This window comes from Anopheles funestus, chromosome 2RL (assembly GCF_943734845.2).
Source record: "Anopheles funestus chromosome 2RL, idAnoFuneDA-416_04, whole genome shotgun sequence".
Taxonomy (NCBI): domain Eukaryota; kingdom Metazoa; phylum Arthropoda; class Insecta; order Diptera; family Culicidae; genus Anopheles; species Anopheles funestus.
Window position 1 is genome coordinate 385,178 of NC_064598.1, and position 25,344 is coordinate 410,521.

At 38.4% G+C, this 25,344-nt stretch overlaps 3 protein-coding genes across 27 annotated transcripts in view; all 3 read left to right on the top strand.

The window, feature by feature from the left end:
* Window positions 1-159: 159 nt before the first annotated feature.
* On the top strand, window positions 160-842 carry LOC125764400 (DNA polymerase zeta subunit 2). Its single transcript, XM_049428590.1, has 2 exons — window positions 160-184; window positions 253-842. The coding sequence occupies exons 1-2, from the start codon at window positions 160-162 to the stop codon at window positions 840-842; spliced, it is 615 nt and encodes a 204-aa protein (XP_049284547.1).
* Window positions 843-1,108: 266 nt separating this feature from the next.
* Window positions 1,109-23,098, top strand: LOC125760422 (E3 ubiquitin-protein ligase TRIM33-like). 7 transcript variants are annotated; one of them, XM_049420551.1, is made up of 13 exons: window positions 1,109-1,311; window positions 3,004-3,304; window positions 14,090-14,590; window positions 16,505-16,819; window positions 17,190-17,442; window positions 17,511-17,966; window positions 18,544-19,049; window positions 19,142-19,385; window positions 19,457-19,872; window positions 19,968-20,418; window positions 20,521-20,677; window positions 20,745-20,868; window positions 20,945-23,098. In XM_049420551.1, the coding sequence occupies exons 2-13, from the start codon at window positions 3,161-3,163 to the stop codon at window positions 21,098-21,100; spliced, it is 3,723 nt and encodes a 1,240-aa protein (XP_049276508.1). In that variant the 5' UTR covers window positions 1,109-1,311; window positions 3,004-3,160; the 3' UTR covers window positions 21,101-23,098. The 7 variants fall into 7 exon arrangements, with proteins under 7 accessions (XP_049276508.1, XP_049276505.1, XP_049276506.1 ...); XM_049420548.1 differs by lacking the exon at window positions 1,109-1,311 and adding an exon at window positions 1,345-1,585; XM_049420549.1 differs by lacking the exon at window positions 1,109-1,311 and adding an exon at window positions 1,345-1,585 and having other exon boundaries at window positions 3,105-3,304.
* Window positions 23,099-23,225: 127 nt separating this feature from the next.
* The window catches only part of LOC125775235 (furin-like protease 1), a 64,229-nt gene continuing 62,110 nt past the window's right edge, over window positions 23,226-25,344 (top strand). For 6 of the 19 annotated variants that reach the window (XM_049445843.1, XM_049445842.1, XM_049420507.1 and 3 more), the window contains exon 1: window positions 23,939-24,337. Coding sequence is in view for 1 of the 19 variants with exons in the window: in XM_049420520.1 (XP_049276477.1) it covers window positions 24,896-24,937 (42 nt within the window). In the remaining 18 variants the exon portion in view is untranslated. The other 13 variants (XM_049420509.1, XM_049420510.1, XM_049420513.1 and 10 more) reach the window with 4 other exon arrangements.

Here is a 25,344-nt window from a genome sequence, read left to right on the forward strand (position 1 = left end):
GAAAGACGATTTACCTATTTATACATAACCCATTGTAATTTGACCTGTATACATGAGCAGCATAAACGCGTAATTGCTTGCAAGCATATGCCTACCATCAACGGCGGTAAACGTCATCTCTAGCTGTAGCATCATAACAACACAAGCATAGGCGCCAAAATGTCGTCTGCTACTGAAAAACGAGGTAAATCATATTTTTCTATTAAATGTTATTAATAAATATAAGGTAATGGGTTATTTTTCCTTCTCCAGAGATCGACGTCATAGTTGAGATGATGGAAATATACATCAATTCAATCTTGTACAAGCGCAAGCTCTATCCGGAGGCAATATTTCGTATCCGCAAGGCGTACAACATACCCGTGTACATTTCAATCTACACAGCTCTGAACGATTACATCGCACAGACATTGAAAGCCGCGCGGGAGTTGATACGAAATGGCAAAATGCGTCGTCTAGAGGTTATCATTTTTAAGGAGCAAGAAAATCCAATGGAAAGCTACGTGTTCGATCTGAATTACGGAACGTTTGTATCGGAAAACGATGAAAATATGAGCGCTTTCGAAGAGGAGCTTCGTAAATCGTTGCTCTCGTTAGACGCGCGAATGAAGGACTTAAAAAGTGTGTCGCAAATTGCGGACATCAAGTTTAAAATAATGCTGCATACAACGAAACTAGCGTATGTAAAGATAGGAAACGATCCCCGTTTGCAGAGTTTCCCATTTGTTCAGGAGGTGGCAGTTCATGAAGTGGATGAAAAATGCAAAATTGAGCTTCTGCCGGTATTACAAACTTCACGTGTTGGTATTAATGTGTTCGTTGAGGAGTACAGTGCTACATAATTATGTTAAATATTCGAATAAACGTTACAATGTAGGATAGCACCAACCATTGCATGATATCAATAGATGTGGCGAAGAAATGCAGCTTTTACAAAAAATAACTATTATAAACAGGAAGCACTGTAGCTGCGGAAATTTTAAAAACTGTTTTCCAAAAAAATAAAAAAAAACTGAATTATTATAATAAACATTCCGGGTTTTTCTACAATTCGTTCTTCAAATATTTACCATGGGCAAAGCAACCCGCACCCGAATATGTAACCCTTGTGATGAATTGTCATTCAGCACAGTTTCGTTAAAAAAACGTGACAGCAGCTTCGTTAAAAATCATGAATTGTGATACGTATTTTCGATCAGATTTTGTTTTTATTTAAAAAAAATCACTTCTCAAATATTCATCAAAAACCCACTTGCCTGTGTGAATCAATCAGTGTTGTTAAAATGGAGTTTTATTGTTTTCGAAACTTTGGTAAACGTTCATAATATCGTTGCTGTCAAATTGAAGCACAACATGGCGCCTGACGAAACAACATGTACGAGTTTTCGCTGTCGTTGTGTTCACATCAACTTCATCTCGCGTAGATAGAAAACGCATACGTAAAGCGGGATTTGATACAACAAAATTGCAGTGCGAGCATCCGAAATTCAGAAAAAGCTACTGTTGTCGAAACTAGTAGCAAATCGTACGAATGCAGTGAATTAAATTTCGTTGATTAGTGTTTTGGGTGTGCCGCTTGAAAATTGTAAGGATAGCATTCAAATGTTATACGAGGAGTTTGTAAATTCTGCGAAACAAAAAGTGCGCCCCGTTGTACATGTTATACGCGTGTGTCGCTATATTATGTAGCATAGCGTAATTTTTCTCCGCTTGTATCCTATTTGTATTCCATCAGCCCTATAAATGCATTCGAATAGGAGCAGCCAACCGAAGAAATAAAAGAAGCAGTATGGAAATTGTGTTGACATTCCTTCGTGAAATAAATACATCCAACATAATGGGTTGTGTCTCCATTCTCCGGATCAAAATAGTTCAATAGCCTTGTTTTAAAGATATGCAAAATAAGTGTACGTGTAGAGTTCTAAATTTATGTTCACAGCTGACATCAAGCTCTTCCGATTCACTTTCTGCCTCCAAGGTCATGCTGCTCGGACCAACTGCTAGCAGCAACTTACTTGTGATTTGCCTCGTTGCCATCCGGAACAATCAATTCGGCCGTGGCCAGAAGTCGGCCATTTTCCCTGAACGGTTTCTCTCACCGGCCGTGTGCTTTTGCGTGCGTTGTGCTTGTGTGCGTGCTTGAAGTATGCTCGGTCTACTACCAGCGAATTCGTGGGGAAATGTTTGCTGAATTTGTATTTGCTTGCTACCAACAATCGGCGCATTTGCCGGTCGATGCGATGCACAACAATCGACTCAATCATTGACGCGTAGGAAGCATGTTATGTTGGGTTGCGTGCCTTGTTGCCGTGGTGCTGTCAGTGAGAAAATAACGTGCATGATTATGTTGATGTGTGTGCGTGCGCGTAAAAATAAACGGCAACGTTGCCTGCATTGGTGTGTTACTGGTGTTTGTTCTGATGCTTTCTTTTCTACGTAGCCGTAGTAAATACAACGCATGCTGGCATGCTTATGACAACAAACACTAGGACAAACTTTCTGCGCGTGAGGTCCTCTCTACTCATAGCCATGTTTACGGGAGAGAGTGAGTGTGCGTGCGTGTGCATTTAAGGCAATGGCTGCTAAGGATGTGATGAGTGAGGTGAAAGTGATGAAAGGCTTATCTGCTACTATGCGTACACGGATTTGTTGTTGTTATTCGTAAAGAGACTTGAGTTGCACAGGAATTCTACAATGGATTGAGTTTTCCATTATGTTCTAGTTGTTAAATCCCGTTTGGAAGTGTGTAATACGTGTATGTACCACCGGTCCCTTGTTGAAAGTAAATTTACCGGCTGGCGTCGTTAATTGTAGGTGTGTGCGTATGTATGCCATGCATTCGCAAAAGCTTTAAAAAAAGTCAAAAGTAATTTTTCCATTTTTCTCGTGAGGAAATTTTTTCACATATCCAAGAATTCGTGTCGTAGGTTAAAGTGGCAAGTGAAAGTATGTTTTATGTGCTACATCTGTTTTTTTGGCTTTTCGTTTTATCTTTCGTAAAAGGGTGAAAGGCTCTAGGGTTTTGTATACTTTAAAGAAAGGCACTTTGTGTTAACAGTGGAGGCCAAGGTCGGGCGAATAAGTAATTTGGCATTTATTTTTAGAGTGAGCCAGAAGTGAATGCAAAAGTGTTTAAATTTTAAATATCGTTGAATGCCTCATGGCAACATCGGTAGGCAATATGGAATCCCACGACCTTTCGGAAACAATGAACGATTTTCTACCGTTGTTGCCGGAAAACATCAAACAGGAATTGTTTGATGCAACCGAAAAGGGCAATCTGTGCGACAGTGTTGAAAATAAGGTAAAGTATTAAAAACGTAAATAATAAGGTATTAAGTAATAAGGTAAAGTATTCTTACACTATTATATTGTAACATAAATCAGGCGTGTTGCTAAGATATGTCTTATTAACTATTTAAGATGTTTCTTATGTTGCGTATAAAGCATTTAAATAATAGGCAGGTATACAATTTTAAAGTTATAGCTATTCTTCTGATATTCTCATGCATTATTTGCATCATGCAACGAATGTGGACTAGTGGATTGATTTTTGTTTGTTAATACTACCATATTGCTAGACATGGTCGTCCATACGGAAACATTATAATATTACTAACTTTGTTTAGCATATGATACACAATGGAATATAATATACCTATTATATTGTTGTTTGAACACAAACATAAAAGGTCAACATTACCCATAACTATACAACCAATTTGGTTTAAGTGGCCACGGTTCAGACGAGATTTGAAATGCACAATGAGCATGTACGTGAATCGTGCATTATTTGTTATTACCAATTCATTATGCTTATATATCTCGTTCTAGCTTTTATGAAACAGTAAAAATTATAGTATTCATATAGCATTGTATGCAATCAAATTGAGTTATTTTGTACCTTACTCAGTGGAGGCGCCTAGCTTTGGCAATACAACATGTCGTTCGGATGCACTAATCTGGGGATACCACTAAAAAAATAAATAATATTTGAAATCAATCTTTCTTTACAGTAATTGAATGAAATATAGGGTATAAAATAAGCAACAACCAATGCACTGGTAACTACAATGCATTCTTATCTGCTTATTGTTTTTTTAAAATATTTTATTAACAATTCATAGCTTATTTAAACTATGAACAGGGTGATAATATATAAGAGCCAAATGATTGAACAATGAATCACAGATTACATTTAAAACCAATTGCACTTTAATACTTTATTGAGAAAGTACATTTGTCAGCATATACTTTATAAGTCGTCTAATAAATATACAGGCTAATAAAACATATTTATACAACTGTTACAATGTATCGTCTTTTAACGCAGGATGTGTAATGCTAATTAATATACATAGATAGTTACATATAAAACATAGAACACATACAATATACATAGATGCACACTTTCCTATCAAAGGTACGGCACATTGTGTTGAACACTGGAAAAGATTTATATTATCGAAAATGAGCCCTGTTAAAAACATTTCTGCTGTCGTAGTTTACTTGCCTGCTTGCAAAAGGCATTTCTATGCCTAAAGGTGTTTTGTTTATTCTAAAAAATAAATGTTGCAAACCAGAACTCCAGAGCAAACATCAGTAGGCTTGTTGACCTACACCATCACAAACAAACACGGTCTAGAAAGGAAGGAAGAAAATGTTAAGCAACGGCGACAAGTACAAGAAAAGTCAAGGCATGCGAGCTCGGACTGCGCACACTTGTATGCATGGTGACATTGTCATCATCAGCTGATTGGCCGCAACAACCTTGAAGCCCTCCGGCGGGACTCATTACATTTTCCGGCAATATGAAATCAGATGTTGTATATGATGAATTGGTCGAATTCTATTTTTCGCTTGTTTGCGAAAGATCGAAGGGTTAGCTTGAGTTTAAATATTCCATTACAACATTGAAACGAGAAGTTGTTAAGAGATGTTAGATATTTTTCAACAACAGTTTTTTGAAACAAACTTAATCACACAATGGAACATGTGGAAAGTTATTCGCACACCATTTTGGAAATAGTAATATTATATTAATTGTGTTAAACATTACCAAAAAGGTTTAACCATTAACACCACAAAATGGTCACACCACGCAAAATTTGGTTTTGCATCGATCGGAGAATATGTTTTCTAATGCTTTAAGGGTGAACCAAAAGCTCCTTGCTGGTCCTAAAAAGCTGGTTTGATTTTTGCTTCTCAGATCTAGAAAAATAGTTCAGTTTGATCAAAATATTAAACAGCATGTCCATAAGATATTCTACTTCGTTCGTTGCATATTTATGTGATATAATAAAATCATCAAAAATACAGCATTGAAAAAGCTGTATTTTCTCAAAACGCCCGTTAAATTAATTATTTACAAAAAAAACCTTTCCGCATTATATATACTACTACTGTTACCTGTACTGGGAACAGCTGCTCGTTTTCCCGTAAGACTTAATGGGGATCAGTATCACGCTACAGAAACAACGTAGAATAGTACAACACAGATTTTGTGTCTTTTGCACAGGGCGTGCTGGTATGCGTTTTTTTCCTTCCTTTAATATATATGGAGCAAAGGGCACAAGTAAAAAGTGGTCATGGAAATCGATTATTAATGGATCATTGATATTAGAGGAATGTTTGTTGTTGTCTTTCGGTGTCGTTTTTATACTACAGTCTCTATATATATGCAATGCGAAAGGAAAAATGATGGGCTGAATGATGCAATATATTAGTTCTTCTTGTAGGTCTCTTATTAGGGATGATTTTTTGGATTCCGTCGCAGTTAAGAGCACAATTGCATAATGTACATAAGCTTCATTTATGAATAAAACAATGTTTATAACAACAATTTTTTTGTTTTTAAAATTACACACTGAGTGTAGTGTTTTTTTCTCTAAATCCATCAGTGAATCTAATCCAGTAAAATTTTCCGATTGAAAATTAATCACGCCGGCCATTTCTGTTTTACTAGCTCTGTTTTATCACATAGACGGATAGTCAGTCCTAGCTACGGGATGATACGGTCCAGATGGGTTTTGATAGCTGGTCCTGTCGTGTGGAATTTGCGCCGTTTAACACATACACCACCGATCCACCCTCTCATTACATAATACACTTCAAAACTTCTAGTAGCTGCATGAGTGGCATGGAATCTTCAAATCAATCACTGTCAGAAGGAATAAAAGCTATGCTATTATACTCTTTTTCATGTGAACACGATGGAAAATTACGCTCCGTCATTCTATCAATCATATATTGTCAAAATGTTGCAAGCACAAAATAATCCTGATAGTTGTTTGAGCCTGATGGTCTATGTAATAAATGGCGTCAGTTCCACGCAGGACAAGTTCGGGTATCAAATCCCATCCGGACAGACTGATCAGTAGCAAGAACTATCCGGCTACGTGATAGAAAAATATGTCTAGTGAGCCAGAAATGGCCGGTGTGATTTTAGAGGTCGTTAAGCCAAGAAGAAGAATAAGATGTATGGTACGATGCCAAATATCAATGTTTTTACTACTACAATATATAACCAGTGACAATTTTATGTAATATAAGAACGACGAAATTCCCCCTCGTCCATTCTACAGCTGGTCATTGCACTGGGTTTGTTTAGTAAAACCTCGCAAAAAATTACCGAGTATAAAAGAAAATGCCAAAAAGAAAATCATACCAAACATTCATACTGCACTGAGCATGGCATCTACTTCCCTCTAACGAAAGTCGGGTCTGCTTGTAATTAACTATGCCCGTAGCGCTGTGCTCTTTACAATTTGCTGAATAATGGGGAAAACGACCGTTACCTAGTACCAAAACTGCCCAGCACAATTCCAGCAGGGAACAGAATAAAAAATAAAAAACGCATGTTTCAAAGTTGCCTCAATGTTTTGTAGTGTATTGGTGGTGAGTAATTGAACCACGATACCGCCATCACATCATGCACGATAAGTTGGTTTGAGTTGCACTTAAAATACAACACAAAAAAATTTAAAAAAAAACAATCACATTCTATGAAATTGGAAAGGAATGGAAAGGAAAACGAAATATTTTCTTCGCCATATAGCTAGGCTTCTGTTGTAGCTCTTTCTCTCTCTCTCTCTCTCTCTCTCTCTCTCTCTCTTTCTCTCTCTCTCTCTCTCTCTCTCTCTCTCTCTCTCTCTCTCTCTGTTTGTCCCTCTCTACTCTCTCTCTCTTTCTCCTTCCGTTTGAGAAACATTGATTCATTAAAAAAGTAGTCTAACGAATTCATTTCCGTAAGTTTTCACAACTTCACGCGCTGTGTCTTCAATTTTGCACTGTTGCCATATTTGAGCCACCGCTTACGCTGTGCTTTTTTAATAAAACGAGAAAGCTTTTTGGGTGGTTTGGTGCTTACGTTTCCGTTTACTTCCCCAGTTTTCTGATGCTCCCGTTCACGTTGGATGCGGGTTACCGGAAGTCTGTGGCAAACTCTTAGAAAGCCCGAAAGAGAATGTACATATGTTTCGATGGGCGGAACAGTCAAACTTGGCAACGTTGTTGGCTGTATCTAGTCGCATCAAACTTTGCTGTCGTACCGATTTCTTTGAGTTCACGCATAATTGCTAGAGATCGTCCAAAAGTAATGTAAGATTATTCGAAGATCGAAACGATTTTCGAAGTTTTGTTTGTGTCAAGGACACCCGCAGATGTGTAGTGGACTGCAGACGGGGACTGCGGTTTGCGCAGTAAAAATGCTTAGGAGACAATTTAACTTAGGATTTAAGACTGATCAGACAGTAAGTTTATTTGAAATTATATTCTGTTTGTAGTTTAATTGAATTTGATTTATTTTATTTCGTACACGGTCACACGGTTTTTATTTTAGTAGTAGTTGGGATAATTTTTCAATATTTTGTCATTCTTTTTTATTTCGTGGTTTGAATGATTCTATGTTTACTGCATATTTGTCCTTTGTTTTGTGTTGTTTGTTACTTAATAATTCAGCAACATAAGTCGAAACATTATAAAACATTTGCAAACAATGGTTTAAACAATGACAAGAATTTAAACATAAAAATTGCCAAAAAAAATTGTTCCATAGGTTGCATGTGAATGGTACAATGTCTTCCTCTTGCTTCTTTTTGCAGCTGTAATGATTTATAGCTGGCTTAGTGTAATACTGAAAACTCTTGTTTCTCTGCCGTTTGCAGCGATCATCTATTCGCCTTCGTTGTGATGACCTTTATCTACATAAAAATGATGCTCTGCAGGATCGGCATACCCTAAACCGGCGTTACTCAATCATCGTCGTTTCCTTTTTCCTGTGTTATTTCTCTCTACCCGTTTGTTTTTTCTTCACGTCACATCACACACACTGTGCGGAGTCGAGCGCTACGCATCAGTAAACTGCGTAACATTCTCTGTTTTCGGACCTCATGCTGCGATAATATGGGAGGTTTGGTAAAACTGGCAACATCGCACTTTGACTCGTGCTATGTGTGCGATTTTTTGTCCATTTTAAGTTGTTGTGTGTTTGTCGATCACGGTCGATGGTGTTAGCTCTTCCATACAGTAGCTGCTCATATGTTTGAAGCAGAACTGTTTGATATTAATGTTTTACAGGGAAACACACATGATAAGCTGCGGAGAGCCCACTTTTGGAAATCGGGCAAGCGAATATGAAAGTAGGGAAGGTTCATACGGAAACACCCAATATGTTAGCAAATCGCCCAATATAGATAGGAAATCGCGTGCAATTGATATAAAATGTCAGATTGGCGAGGCGGATTGAATGCTGGGTATATACTTGTCGGTTCAAGAGTTGAAAAATGTAAACAAACATTTTAAAAATATTTTTTAATTATATTACGTAGTTTGTGGTACGGTGGCGGTGGCCGGTGTACCTTTCCGAGATCGTTCTTTAAGCGTGCGCATGCTGACATTAAATCCAACTTCGCGCGCCACGCCATAAAATTTTCCGATCCTCGATGGTCGTCGGTGCGTTACGCCGCTCCGGTATTAGCTTCACCATCTTCAAGGGGTAGTTGAAGCCTTTTATTTCCCTCGCTATGGTGGTAGTGGAAACTCGCACACCGTGTTCCTGCAACAATTTTTGTGCGAGTGATTTTAGCGTCACCGTACAATCGTCATTGATCCAGCATTGAATATCGCTTATGGCTTGCTGCGATAATATTTTCTGCCCATTGCCACCACGTTTCTTGGCTTTGACCTGAAATGCTGTTTGGTATTTTTTGACAATACCGTAAACTGTCGTTAGTTTTATATTCAGCATTTGGCTAATGGCAGCATGAGTTGCTCCATTTTCATACGTTGTTACCACGCGCTCTATCTTCGTTGCTCGTAGTCTTTCGACGTCGAAGTGCTTGCACTGCCCCGTTCGCACTTTGAGCTAGTTCAGAGCTTTGGCTAGAGCTCATGTTTGCTTATATAAAATTAAAAATTGCCGATTTTAGTTACAGTTAGTTTGCCTCAGTCCTTTGCTCGATTGTAACTTACTTTACTCTTACACGGTACGTTCTTGAAGCAAAAATTCATCGGCAAAGAAATTACTCCTTTCGTACTCAAGCGCCTGCAAGACATGAAAAGGCACGGAAATTTTAAACTTTTACACTATTTTAAATGAACTATTGAACTATTTAAAACGTATACATACCTTCAGGGGCATGATTGTATACACCAAAAACTAACGTACGTTATGCTATTTTGTAAATATCCACAAAGCACACAAAATTTGCCAAATATTAATCCGTAAAACTGTAGACGCTCCGCTTGTAGACCAATATGAAATATTTTCTATATCCCAACGAATTTTAGCCTTCTCAACAGAACAGTTTTGAACACGGGTGTATATAGGCACTGGTTTAAATCTCCAATTTGAATTTTAGCATGTTTTTGAAATACAGTTAACAGTTATAGTTCGCAATTTCAGTTTGAGCGAGATAATATTATAATTATATTATTAAACAATAATTTTGATACGATTTTTGAATGCACCAACTACTTAATTTAATTAAAAATTATTTTAAAAATATTTGTTTACATTTTTTAACTCTCGAACCGACAAGTATATACCCAACATTCAAACCGCCTCGCCAATCTGACATTTTATATCAATTGCACGCGATTTCCAATCTATATTGGGCGATTTGCTAACATATTGGGTGTTTCCGTATGAACCTTCCCTACTTTCATATTCGCTTGCCCGATTTCCAAAAGTGGGCTCTCCGCAGCTTATCATGTGTGTTTCCCTGTAATGTGACGATGTATGCGCGTATACATATTTTTTGCCAATTAACCTTATGAGGGGTTATGAGGGGTTGATTATATTTTGTTTTTTTCCGTTCTATTTAAATGCTGACACGCATGAATGTCTTTCACACTCATGAGTACGCAAATGCGCAAAGATCAACTTTCCTGAATGACGGTTTCATCTTTCTCCTCTGAAAGTGAGCGCGTAATGCACTGTTGCCAAGTGGATTTAGTGCATTATTCTTTCTGCCAAAATGGTTAGGGCACAAGAACGTGTGACAAAACAGAATGTGTGATGAGCCATCACCGGGTTCGCCTTTACATGCGGTTAAAACGGTTTACGTTCTCCCAAAAGTTTTCAAAAGGTATGACCATGTAGTTGGGATGAGACACGCAGCTGCCATCGTTTTTCCGACAGTTTATTTTTTTGTTTCGGTAAGCTGCAGGTGAAAGGAAAATTATTACTGTGATTGGACCTGGATGGAGACGCATCAGTGACAGACAGCATGCTGTGTTTAACTGTAGGTGTCTTTTTATAGTTATTCTAGTGTGTGATCGCTAGACAAATTAGCCTTCATACAGTTTCTTTTGTTTAATCCATTTAAATGGATCACTCATATTTGAGACATAAAAGACAAGCGTAATAATTAATTTAAATATAACAGTATATATTTTATTTTTATTTTAATCCATTCAATTAATAAAAGTTTAATATATCGAAAAGATAATATATAACATATTATTAGTTATCTTTCGAATCATTAATTTGTTATGAATGATAATTTTGAGTGTATATTAACAAAGCCTGCAAATTGGATCCGTGGGTTTATTCTCTTAGCGTTTCGAAGACACTTATTGGGTTTTAGATTGTACAACAATGTTTATACATACAATCATATTTTTTCAAAATACCCTCTAAATTTATGGAACCAAACACATATTCCCGTCTTTTTCCGTTTCCGCATTTCTGATCCGCCAATTATGTTTGGGTAAATCAAGAAGAGAGAGAGAGAGAGAAAGTGAAAGAGAGAGAAAGTGAAAGAGAGAGAGAGAGACATAGAGAGAGAGAGAGAGAGAGAGAGAGAGAGAGAGAGAGAGAGAGATATTGAAACACTTAGCATTGGAGAGGTTTGAATATTTTTAAAATATTTTTTTACGTTCAAAGGATGGATTGATTACGATAAATGAAGATTGTTTTACTGTTCAAGAAGCTATTGCTCTTTGTGTTTAAAAATGTCCGTATGATGATAGATGAAAAGAAGCAAATTAGGTTAGTTACAGAGACAATAAAAGGTCAATTCTTTGTGAACGAGGGTTTGTTTGTGTTTGTGCTCCCAACTTAAATTTATTTTTTAAACCTCTTTTAAAATTTGCACATCAATGATTTTTTTTTTATTAATACGGCCAGACCGTTCTACGCGAATAACATTTTTCTTGTTTTTTTGTGAGTGTCGCAATTGAAAAGACGTTTTAAACATGGATTAATGACTTTTTGGCAGTTGCATGAGTATGTTTTTTCATGGTTGAAACTTATAAATTATTTGAATAAAAGGTTATTTGATACATAAATTATTTATTTCATAGCAAAAACAACTTGTTCGGTTGATCTCAATGTTTTCAATATAACAAACATATTAGTAAAGAGATACGAAAACGACGCTACTTTTCCATTTTTAAAACCGTTTCCTGTTTTGGCGATCGAAACTGGCTTTTTCTATAGGTATAATGTAAAACGACACATTATTTTCACTTTTGAAATGCATTTTTTCATCTTCGCAAAGGCGTGTTTACTTCTTTTTTATTCGTGTTGCACCACGTAGACCATTATTGGAAGGCTGCGCGATGATTACAACCGTTTACAACGTTGCCAAACTTTCAACTGCTAACCGCACTTTCTCACAAGCCAAGAGCATCGTTTTAAAATAGGCGCGTAGGGAATGGTAGAGTTAGTGTGTTTTCTTTTTTTGTGTTGTATTTACCCGTGCACTGATTAACTTTTACGACATTCCACCAACACTCATGGATTGGGTATGACGAAGAAAAATCGAACAAAACACAATAAACACATACTTTCACTGACGTTATTCAAATTAATCCTTCTCAAATTTGAAGCTTTGCCTGGGTTAGGCCCACAACTTGCAACTGAAAATATTATTTATATTTAATCAGCTATCATGTATTCTTATCTTATCGCTTGTTTATGGCAACTTTAAGGGTTCCAGTCGTTTTGTTGGTTTGTTGCGATGTAGTTGGCTTTGAAAACGAATCTTAAGAAATGAAGCCAAAGTTTTTGTTCTCTTTGGCTATCCTCCAATAAAATATAGACACAACGATCTTAACAGCTCACACTCTAAAGGTAGATGTTTAAAAAAACTAAAAACTAAGCTTTGTTTGATTATTTTGTTAGTTTGAATTCAATTGGTTTATTTCGAAAAGTTGGTTCTCAGATATTAAGTTTATTTAATCTCAGTTTGAGGCTGGTGGCAGTGCTCAGTCGTATACGACTTTTTCAAAATTTTGTATGGGATTTGACAGATAAAGTCGGATGACGTTTTTGGTCGTACGACCAAATCAAAATGTTTGATTCCGTCGGATGGTCGTGTACGACAAGTTGAACACCCTTGTATAAACGCGAAATTGACGATCAAAATAGTCGTACGACTGAGCAGTCCCACCAGCCTTAGATAACAAGTTGAATGATTAAAAAATAAAATATAACATATTATTACTATTAGTTTGGCTCATCTAAAGAAACGCAACACTCAATGTACATTTCTTTATTCACTTTTATTCACCTTGCGGAATTTTCAGCATCATGGTTTTTAGGTAGTAGTTGTGAAAATTTTGCTAATTTTGAATTCGTTTCAAATAGAACAATCAATCATGCCTTAAACTACTTGATATATGTCATGTCGGAAATCTTTACAAATTTGTTTACGAAGATAATTAGAACATAATTTAGGAAAATTAATAAAAAAATATAGATATATTTTTCTATATTGTACGTCCAGAGGGTTTCCAATTCCTTATACGATTTTAATAGTCCTTCATAATAAGGACTGACTATCCGATTACATGATAAAAATAAATCAAGGACGAAGATCTGGCCGTTCCTAAAAGCAACAAAAATCACTCAGTATAATTAAATCAACCGAACTACTCTTCGAATCTAGAATCTTGAGCAGGATTCGGTTATGCTCTTGGGGAAGTGAAAAGAATTGTAATTATTTACGATCGCATCGTGAATTCAAATAAAATATTATAATTATTTTTAAAAGATGCCTGAGTTGATTTTGAATGTAACATGGCTGTAAATGGTTGGTTCACGTTCGTGTAGAGAATCTTTTTTACATGATGTGTTCGTATTTAACAAGTTTGTTAGTGCCATGTTATTGTCATCAGCTAAAAGAGTTCCGATAGAACACTATACCGTTTTCAATATAGAAGGTGGATTCCGCCAGATAAATGGAACCATCCCTTGCTTGTCGTCTCGTGAATGCTAGTAGAATTTGGCATGTAGAGTGTTTAGTAAGGTCGGTTCAGTTTTATTCTGTTTTGCTTAACGAAAGGGTCCGTAATTGAATTGCAAAACGATTTTCATATCAAAGTTGAAGGTTATCGAGGAGCATTCTATTCCAGTTTATTGATGACATCGGCCAAACTTACACGAAGCCAACAACGAGTTTGCGGTTGAAGATACCTTTGAAAGAGTTGTTTAATGTGATAAATATTGCGTTATTGTCGGTATATTTAAATCAAATGAAATTTCTGCATATTTGTATTCTGTATTTCAATTTACACAAATACATTTCTTACAATTATTTATTGTATTATTACAAGTCTCTCATTTCCTCTGCTTTCACAGATTGATGAAGCGGAAACAGCTAACGAACCACCGGCTCCTTCGAAATGCGTCTGGTGTCAGCAAACACTTTCACCCAATGATCATCCGAAGCTGCTCGAATGTCTGCACATTGCCTGCCATGCCTGTGTTAAACAGAAGATCACAGATCTGTCGCACAACTCGCCTCTCATTTGTCCGGTGTGCAAAATGGAGAGTCAACTCGAATACATAATTGACAACGTGTTTCTGAACGAAACATCATCCACGAGCGGCGAGGACAATCCGGGCAGTGTGGAATCAATGAAGGATCAGATCAAGTGCAGCAGCTGCAGTGATGATGCGAATGCGACGTCTTGGTGTGTGGAATGTGCAGAATTCATATGCGATAGTTGCGTGCAGGCCCATCAGAGGCTAAAAATCACGAAGGAACACACAATCAAACCGAAGGAGGCAGCATGTAGTGAGCAGACGAACAGCAATGGATTAGCCGGGAAGAGTATCATGTGTCACATGCATTCACAGGTAGGTAACCATATGTTGTTACCATAGGGCGGCCTGGTGGTGTATGTGTAAACGGTGCCAGTCTAATGGCTGGACCGGGTATCAAATCCCATCCGGATCGTGTCCTCTCGTAGCAAGGACTGACTATCCGGCTATGTGGTAAAACAAGTTTAGTAAGCCAGAAATGGCCGTTTAGTAAGCCAATTGCATACTGAGCCCATCGCGAGAGGGCCCCTGAGTGGTAACTGACCAGATCTACATCTGCTCAGGTTGTCCCGACGTGGGGGGATTGTGGATTTGGCACAATTGATTGTGTTCGTTTTTAGAGCGTTCCACCTTTCGCTCGTAGTATTATAATTATTCTCTGGTATTAGAGCCTCATCTAAGGCGGAAACGAATGTCTGCTGGACATGGCTGTCCTTTAGCGAGTCCACGTTGAGTCGAATAGTGATTGGAATCCATGTTGGCCCCTCGATAGTCTCTGACGTTTAACAGGCTCGACTGTATTCGATTATCTGATCGGTCGATCTGATTGGTAGTGGCTCCATCTGGGGACACTCACGTGGCTATGTGGATGTTCCGACGCGTGAAATTTGTTTTTACGACAACCAGTTGATAACCAATATGTTGGCTACTTTTGCATTGAAGTACTGCAGGAGGTCATACCTGTTGGTCAATGATTTTTGCAAAGTGATCGTAAAACAGGTCTTTGTCCTCATCTTCTTTGTTTTCGCTAGGAGCGTGAATATTAATGAGGGTGATGTTGCATAGCCTGTCATCTATAACCTTCAAGCCGAGGATCTCGGATTGCAGCCGGTTACCTACGGCGAAACCCGTTCCGAGCATATGATGGCGGTCGTGGCAACTATGGTAGTTGTCGTAGCGGCCGCTACCACGCTTGTTATGCATACCATTCGCCAGTCATCGAATCTCTTGTAGAGCTACGAGGTATTTGTTCACAGGCTCATGCTCTCTACACTCTGCAGGACGATTGGAGTTGGGTAGCAGAACCTATGTGAACGCCTATTATTTCTATGTGAAGAGACATGTCGGCAATAAACGTTGAGCTGCTTAATATGTATGATAACACCTGCGAAATGCCATCATCGTACAAAGAGAAGGACAAAAAGTATTATTGTGGTTGTTGAATTGAACTCCAATTAAATTTATGTGCTACAACAGATGGTATTTGAGCAGTTATGGTTTGCTTCACAATTTTACATCAATAATCCTTTTTTGTTGGATAAGGTAAGAATCACACATGCTGCGAAAATGTGATACGCTAGGTTCATCATTTAGATGAGATCCATTGTCTATAGTTTTGTATAGACTCACAGGTTTTGTTTTCTTTAAATCCGAAACGGAGAAGCAGCAACAGGAAGCCTTTTTGTACGCCATAGATCGAACGAATCACAAAATAAAAGTCCTGATTCAAACAATTCCGTTTTACTGGTTTGGAAAATTATGATCGATCGTAGGAAAAGAGTGATATGAGAGAATGTTGCACATCTGATGTCCTTATAGAACTTTACAGAGACGGTTAGTCGAATATTGAATTCAGTGAATTATATTCGAACTATTCGCCAATTCTGAGTTTAGACCTTCGTTAGACCGTCGTGGCTCTCATCAATAAATTGCCTTGGTTACCATGTTTGATTCGTAGTTAAAGTGAATGTTTAACTAATTTTAATGTTGACCATTCTGATCACATGAATATACTCGTTTTTGCCATTCCTTCAATAGCTGCAATATGTGATTTCTCCTCCTAAGCCTAGTGGTATCCCATGAAGCTTATTGTGCCAGTTTGTTCGAAGGTGTATACTAGATGTTTATTTAGATATTTTAATTGCCATATTCCGATTTCCTTCGGGTACTAATATATACCGCTTATTTGCCAAACATTAATATGCTTGTCTGTTATTATTCTCATCTTAGGAAAAATTATCTCTCTACTGTGAAACATGTGACCGTTTGACCTGTCGGGATTGTCAACTGTTGGATCACCGAGACCACAAGTATAAGTTCGCCAACGAAATTGCCAGCGAAACGAGAAGCAGTTTGAGTGCATTACTGAGCGAGATTAGCTACAAGAAGGTGTTATTATCGAGCGCCATGAAAGTAATTGATGATCGACAGGCGCAAATTACCGAGAAAAAGAAAGAATTGTCCAAAGAGATCGCTGATTTGGTGGTAAAACTTACGAACGCGGTCAACTCACGTGGCAAGCAGCTTGTATATCGATTAAATCAGGTAAATGTCGGTCGTTTTTTCTGATGCGTTATCCTTTTTCTCAAGTCGGACACTACCTTTTATGATAGCGAAGTTTCTTGAGTTAGTACTACACTAACACAGCAATATTAGGAACCCTATTATTAACAAAGGGGACCCGGTGGTTTATATGATAACGGCGCCAGTCTTTGTATGGCAGGATCGGCTATCAAATCCCATCCGGATCGTACCCTTGTACGCAGGACTTACTGTTAATTAATATTAATTAACAACTTAACATTAATTAAGTCTAGGAAAGCCAGCAATGGCAAGACAAGACTTCGCTTTAGCATGTAGTACGACATAAAAAGGAAAATGTTTGATCTTATATTATTATTTATTTATTGTACAGGTTTGTGACACAAAGCTTCAAGTATTAAATGAGAAAAAGGAAGCGCTTCAGCTACTCTCAGGACACACGGATCATTGTATCGATTTTGTGCAAACTGCTCTTGATAAAGGTAGTGACAGTGCCGTTCTATACAGCAAAAAAACACTTGCTCGGCATCTGCAAAAGGTAAAAAGTCAACGGGCTGATATTCCAAACCCAGAAATACCGGTTCGTGTCCAATTGTATCTTTCCAACGTACCGGAGTTGCAAAGCGGTAAGTTTATTTAAGCGCCCAGCATTTAACGTTTGGAAACATTACAAAATTATTTTCGTTTCATCTAGTGATTGCACGGATTGGCACGATACTAGTCGATGGAAAAGTCTACCCATCATCACCAGGACCGAACAATGGACCACAAGGACATCCAGGAGCCAGCCCTGGCCCGATTGCACCTCAAACTAGAAACAAACAACCAAGCCCGAATATAACACCACCTTTGAGGCCTGGTATGCCTGGTCCAGGTATGACAACACTTTCCTCCAATGGTCCAGGTGCTAGTGGACCCAGCGTAGGAGGTGGCGCCGGTGGCTTCTCACAGGTTGCTCCTATGTACAATGGAAGCGGTGGTGTACCGGTTGGCGCTCCTTTCCCTCCCAACCATCCGATGAGCAGATCGTTCTCACAAGAGAATGGACCAGGTCCTGGACCGGGTTTTGGACGGTTTGGTCAAATGGGACCACCGATGGGTATGCCACCGCAACAACATGTCAGCTCCTCGACCCACCCACAAAATATGGGTAAGTGTATTAGACTTACTGCTACTGCACGTAGTAAATGTAATGATTATATGTGCACTATATGTAGGTATTAGTACCGTATGAAGAAACTCTGCCTAAAACATATTTTCTTATTGCTTCAGCACTGATCGTTAATATTATTGTTTCAACATTCTTCTAACACTCAACTACTACTGTCACTGTTTCCATCTGTTGTTTAACCTTTAGTATGTAATTTATAAATGTAAGTGCAAAGTTAAACAACCATTTAATAAAATATTTTCGAGGAAGTTTTATTTTGATTGATTGATTGATTTTATTTTTATTTTAAGTTTTTTGGTTCTTTGTTATTTTCGGTAGACGGTTTAGTTTTTATGGTTATTAACTTTTTTTTATTTTCGTTATTTTCTTTTTTTAATTTCCGCATTAACAACCACCACCTCATCGCCAACATTTTTCGTAATTACTTTCTTATGGTTGCTGGTACCTTTTCCTTACCTCACGATCGTTGCCTGATTCAATCATTTCATTATGATTTATGCACTACAATATTACTTATTAACGAAAATGTTAATCTATACTGTTCCATCACGATCAGACATTAGTCTGCGTAATTTATTGAATCAAAAGTCGAATGGTCCCCCCCTTCCACCGGGTGGTGGAACAGTCGGACCATCGTTAGGCAGTGGGTCAATGCTCAACAGTCAAAGCATCGAGTCGGGGGGAGGGGGTGGTAGTAACGGTGGTTGTGGAAATGCTGGGGGACATTCAGGCAACAATGCTGGCAATAACGCTCTGGCTAATAATCAATTTACTGCCACAGCAAACTTCATGGGCAGCGGAGTTTCACCAGGAGGATCGGGCGGTGGACCACCATCACACCGTTTGTCGGGTCAGCTGGGTGGTCCGGGAAATTTTTTGGGTGGCACTGCTGGCGCACATCAGAACTTCAATCAACCTCCGCCTGGCGGCCCACCCAATAGCGGTGGGATGGGTATGGGAGGGGGAGGATCTGCAGCGGCGGCAGCTGCCGTAGCCGCAGCACGTTTTCAATCTTTCCCACGATTTGCTATGCCCCCATCGATGCGGCATATAATGGGTAATGTAAGTATATATCTCATCCTTTTAAAACCGTAAACAAATATCAAGTTCCCTTAAACAAATATCAAATTCGTTGTTCTCATTTTTTATTCTAGCAGAACTCTTCCACTTTACTGACACCTAAGCAGCAGTCTTTACGCTATCCGGGACAACAAACTCAACCAGGATATAGTCCGAACTCCCCGCAACCACCTCAGCTGCAGCCACAACTTTCCGGTGCGCCCGTCCCTGGATCTGGCGGATCTGTCAGTAGTGGTGGTGGTGGAGGTGGTGGGGGAGGAAATATTGGAGGGGCTAAATGGCATATTCCACAAAATATGCAAGCACAACAGAACAACGGTGAGTGATGTCTTGCAAAACGCATTCTATACATGATGAATATCATACTTTTTTTAAATATTCGATTTCAGGGTTTTGTGGTCCTTCAGGATTACATCTTTTTGGAAACGGACCAAACGAGTCGTTCAAAATTCCTTTGAAATCGCCAGATACTATGCGCAATGCGATGCTTCTCAATGGTAACAGTTCTTCCGGGGGTACACTTTCTCTCGGTGGTCACGGCGGTGGTGGAGGAGGAAGCTCATCTAGCTCTATCGGTAGTTCATTACATCATCATCATCATCATCATCATCATCATAGCCAACAACAGCAGCAGCAACAAAATCAGACACAGCAGCATCAACAACAGCAGCAACATCAACAGCAGCAACAGCACCAACAATTACACAGTCAGCAACAATTACAAAATCATCTGCAGCAGCTGCAAAACGCTCTTCCAAACGTTTCCTCCACCAATCCAAAAACGCCTAGTCCGAGTACGAATGAGGTTGGTAGAAAAACTACTTAAGGGTGATTGGAATATTGTTTTGGTCCATATGAATCAATATTTATGTACTACGTCTTATCTTCCATTTTCCATAGCCTGGAAAGGATTTCGCAGAATCAATTGATAAAACTTGCGAAGACTCAGTGAACGATCTGATGGCCACGATTGCCAAATTAGATTCAAACGGAGTTCAGGTTCTACCAGAAGGTCACCGTGGTAAAACAACGTCCCCGCAGGTACACAGTTCAACTGATGTCAACACCAGTGGGAGTACAGTAATTAGTGGTTCGAGCTCGAGCGCAGGTTCTACTAGTGGTTCTAACAACACTACAACTATCGTGCTGGATGATAAAAACTTACCAAAAGATCTCGATCCAAATGAAGATTGGTGTGCAGTGTGCATGGATGGTGGTGAGCTAATGTGCTGTGATAAGTGCCCGAAGGTCTTCCACCAAACTTGCCACATACCGGTAATTGATTCCCTGCCGGACGAGAGCGAAACTTGGCAGTGTCTGCTCTGTTATAACTTTGCTGATTTGCCACATGGTAAGACTTCTATTGTACTTCTGAGTGTACATTGCATCTTTTTTTTCTTAGCGATATGACCCATAACCTACGTTGCATCTAACCTACGTATTTGTTTCATAGAACCTGCGGGAGAAAAACGTAACATAGGAATAACGCCACTCGAGCTAAAAATCCTGCAACGAATTGTGTTGGAATTGTTCTGCCAATATGAAACCAGTATGCCCTTTCGTCAACTCGAGCCGGAAACAAACAAAGCGTATTATGATATTGTACGAAGGTAAGTCAGTAGCAAATATGCGTCCGAAGAGAACACTTACGGAGCTTACGTGTTTTTGTTTTCACAGTCCAATTTCGTTAACGACCATTCGTGAAAAGCTGGAAATGAGCAATAATGACCATTACACTGACATTGTTTCGTTTATCGCTGATGTGAAGCGATTGTTCGATAATGTTTATCTATACTATCAGGTATGTACGAAATGTGTGACCGAATGCACTTATAGAAGTGTGAATATAATCTGCCTTTGCATCTTTCGACTAATAGGAGGATAGCATGACGTACAAGAATGCACGAAAGCTTGAAAAGTTCTTCGAACAGCAGCTGTCGAAGTGGTTACCAAAGTATCTTGAAGTCGAGTGCTATTCTGACGATTATCTACAGAGCGCATCAAAACGTCTCAAAAATCACCAAGAAGACTAACAGTCGCTAAAACCCGTGAGCGGTGCTACAATGCAACAAAAGACCCTCTCGGAATTGCAGGACCTATGTCCTGACATGCAACAGCATCTATGTGTTTTACAACCGGAAGATCTTTCCCTTCATTCCAGCAGTGGCGATGATCGTGTATCGACTGACGAAAAAAAGTGCAACAAAGATAAAGCATCATCCGAACAAACTAATACAGAACTAGCCAGCCAAGAGCTTGATAATGTACTGTGGAAGTCAGAGCATTCTCCTATCGACGATGATGAGGAAGCTAGTTACTCAATGAATGAGAACATTAGTGAACAATGCAAAGTTTTGGATCACCCATCAGGTGGGAGGCCTACTTTACGGAAGCGAGAAACCTCGGCGACAGCAATGGGAGGGATTGCTAACGTATTGGCATCTACTGCTAATGATACCTGCGTCACTACCTTTGATGATACGGGAGCAGCAACAGCACCATCGACGAAGGCGTCGCCCGAGGCAATAGTAAAAAATGTGGATAATGTAATTGCACCAATTGCAACGATTGTCATCATGAAAGAAAATCCCTAACAGGCATGTAAGCAGAAATTTCTTGTGGCCAACCTAATCAACATCCAAGGATAATTTATATAAAATACCCAATTAGATGTATATAACTTATAGCTGGTACAACATTACTAGGTGAATGTTCTGCAAACAGCTAGGAACAATTTTCATCGGGGTTTCACTGACAGCGGATAATTTTCGTTGTCAGAGCTTCTCCCTTTCCTTCCTAGCTGTTACGCAAGAAAGACGCAAGTAAAGTGAGACGGAGAAGCAGAGCACGTAACTTACATGTTGCATTAGTTACACACTGGATACAACTGAAATGCTGAACCGAAGAAGACATTGATATTGAATCAATATTTGCATGACAAAAGATTATATTTTTAATAGTTGTACTAAACAAAACAGTGTGCATTTCTCCAAGGTCGAGTGACATTTGTAGTATTGCATTAAGATTAATCATAACCAAATGAAAAGTTGGGACATCCCGGGTCGTTCGGTTTGTTGTTCGAAACCGACACAATATCATATTATTTATTAATAATTGCTAATATCGAATATGTTTTTTCGTTGGCTTAAGTTATATAAGTTCTGTAAACTATTATACATTTTTTCTTCAATGGTTTTGGATGGCTAACAGCAGTTGCATCAGTTATTACATTGTATAGGAAAACTATAGAAATTACTTTGATGAAATCTGAAGTATAATAGACTTGTATAAAACATCATAAAACTCATAAACTTATAAATAATGTAAGTAGCATAACCGCAAACAGCAAATATCAAAAGTTGAATTTTCAACTAACTAACGAATCTTAGGACTAACGCTAACCTTGGTTAGCATTCTTTTCAACGTATCATTTTTTTCACATTTCACCGTTAGTCTGATCCAAATGCAAAAGTATACGAATGTTACAAGATATAGGTTTTCACATTACGTATGCTTCGAAAATCGATTTCTTTATCTTTTCTCATATCCACACGCGCACACATACATACATAAAACAATGTTTTGTAAAATTTCGAACATTGGAAAGAAAATGTGGTTAAATTAGTTGGCAAAATATGATTCGCTACTGAGTGAATGATAAATAAAAACGAAATTTAGGGCTATACATAAGCAAGCATTAACAATCGTGAATATGTTTATATAGGCTGGATGTACCTATGTGTACCTTTATATATATAGATATATATTTATCGCATACTTCCATTCATTTATAGCGTACGATCACCTTGCAACTTCTAAAAATGGCATATGTAAGCAAACATTGAACTTTCTCAATGCTCTTAAGACATGCGTATATAATAACGATACTTGATGCAAGTAACTCGAACAAAGCGCTCTACGGAGACTGTAGGATTTACAATAAGATGGTATACACCGTAAAAGATAATGAAAATGAAGGTTACATTATAAATACTGCAGTGAAATGAAAACAGTTAAATTGTAAGCCGTAAGACACACACACCTTGTCTGTTATGTGGCACTACATCCGAAAAAACAGTTATATTTTTAAGCAATAACTATTAGAATAATGATATTTTTCGATTTCAGATGAGTCGTGGTCGTTTCGTTTTCAAATACAGTTTACTTTACCTATTTACTGTATATTATCGTTTGATAGAAGACCAAATGCCGAATATGTTATGCTCAGCATTGCTAAAATTGAGCGACGCTTTACTACAAATTTACTACATCATCAACATCATTCTACCGCTCACGGTTCAGCACGTCGTGTTGATAGGGCCGGATCACCAATCCATTTGCAAGAAATTCCGTGTAAGGTTGCAATATGTACATTATTTTTGGTTTCTATACGTATTTTATGAGTTATCTAAAGAAGATTCAAGGAACATCATCATCAAAACGTTATTTTCAAAATGGATAGAATGAAGAATAAATGAAGAAAATTCAAGAACGAATAAAAACGGCACTTTACAATGAATGGTTTCTGAAGGGGACATGATGAACTTGCTACGTATGATGAAGCAGTGAAAGAGCCAGCCATAGACACCATAGCTAACTACCTCTTTCTCTCAACTGCATTGTGGAATGAATTCCAAATGAATTCGTTCGACTGCAGTCGGCAGTTCGGAATCAGGCGGATTTGATGATGTTTACTTCAGAACTTGTCACTCACGCACACTTTCTTCCAATGCGTTCAAGAGTGCGGACGTATCACTCTTTGCTCGTTTGTCTAATCTTTGAAAAAAGGATAATCATTTCCGAGGGAAAATTCTTTTCCACAGTTTCTTGCGCGTCCCCTTCCGTGTGAGTGTTGAATTTTAAGTAAAGGTTTTTTTTCCAGTTACATTAAGATAAAAGTAGTGTCAATTGCGTTCAGTGGAAAATTTTCTACTTCTGTGGTTCTGAAAAAATGTTCCGTCTGTGGATTATGTGGTAGCATGGCACGCGCTTCCGTGTTGTGCTTATTTGTTGTTGTTCTTTGTGAAACTAATTCTATATTGTATGCGTATTTGTTGCGGAAAACGCATAGTGCGTGCAGTTGATCCGGGCCTACATACTCACACAGTGCACTGCATTTACGCGTGTAGGTGTGTGTTTTAATGTTGAAGAATAACCAAGTGAATTGTAAATCATCGCAACCAACCAAAGTCCCGTTGTTACGATCGCTGGCATGATCTACAATCGCTAGAAGGGCGATGAGTTTTTTCTTTGTTGTTCCTGGGAAGAAGGTTTGTGAATGTGCTTTTCTACAGTAACGACGACCAATATATACGAGCGTATTTTATATCGAAAGTAGTTTCTTTTCGGATAAAACTTTCATCTCCGATCTACACACAGTTCAGCGTGAACAAAATATCGTTGTGGTAAAGAAGTTGTGTGTGTTGTGTTTATTCTTTTTCTGTGTTCACTTTCTCTACGTACGTAACGTACAGCCCTACTTTAGAGGTTTAATTTCCGGAACGAACGCGATACACATAAGGTTCGTTTTTTGTGATCTCTTTTCTTTCGATTACATTTTGGCATGGTTGGTCTGCTGGCGCCTGGCGCCATGGCGAGATGCTGTGTGTGTGTGAGTGTGTGTTTTTGCTCTTACTCATAAGTATACGGCAGCATGGCCCAGGTCTTGTCTGTGTACTTGGATGTGTGTGTGTGTGTTTCAGTGTTGTAACGTGAAGTATAAAAATTGCTCTGCAAGATTATTTGCAAGAAACGAATATGTTAGTAAGAAAGTGTACAACAAAACTTGTTTGCGGTAGAATGGTGTCAGAAACACATCTCGACATGGAATGGCCCACTTTTCAGGCACGCAGCTCGTCGGGAAAGAAACGGTAAGAAAAAAGTATGAATGTAATTAAATATACACGGTGCTTTAAATCCATCGCTCAATTTATGTATCTTTGGATACTACACAAAAGTGTAGTATTGGTTAGATTGGTAGTGTGTTATTGCGGTTCATCCAAACAATTCAAGGCAAACGACAACATCCGGTTGAGCGTGTGAAAAGGCGATGGTCTGCCAATCGAGAAAAAATCACGAAGCATATGAATTTATGCTAGTGTGTGCGTGTGTGTGTGTGTGGTATGGTTGATCTGTCACTTGGATGAAATCCCAGTGCTCCGATAGAGATGATTCTTATCTCTCGAAAGTTAAACAATAGTGAATAAAGAAGTTGGTGTATAATTCTAATCTTTTGAAAAGGTAAATTTGGGTATTGAATCAAGTGGTGTGTGTTTTC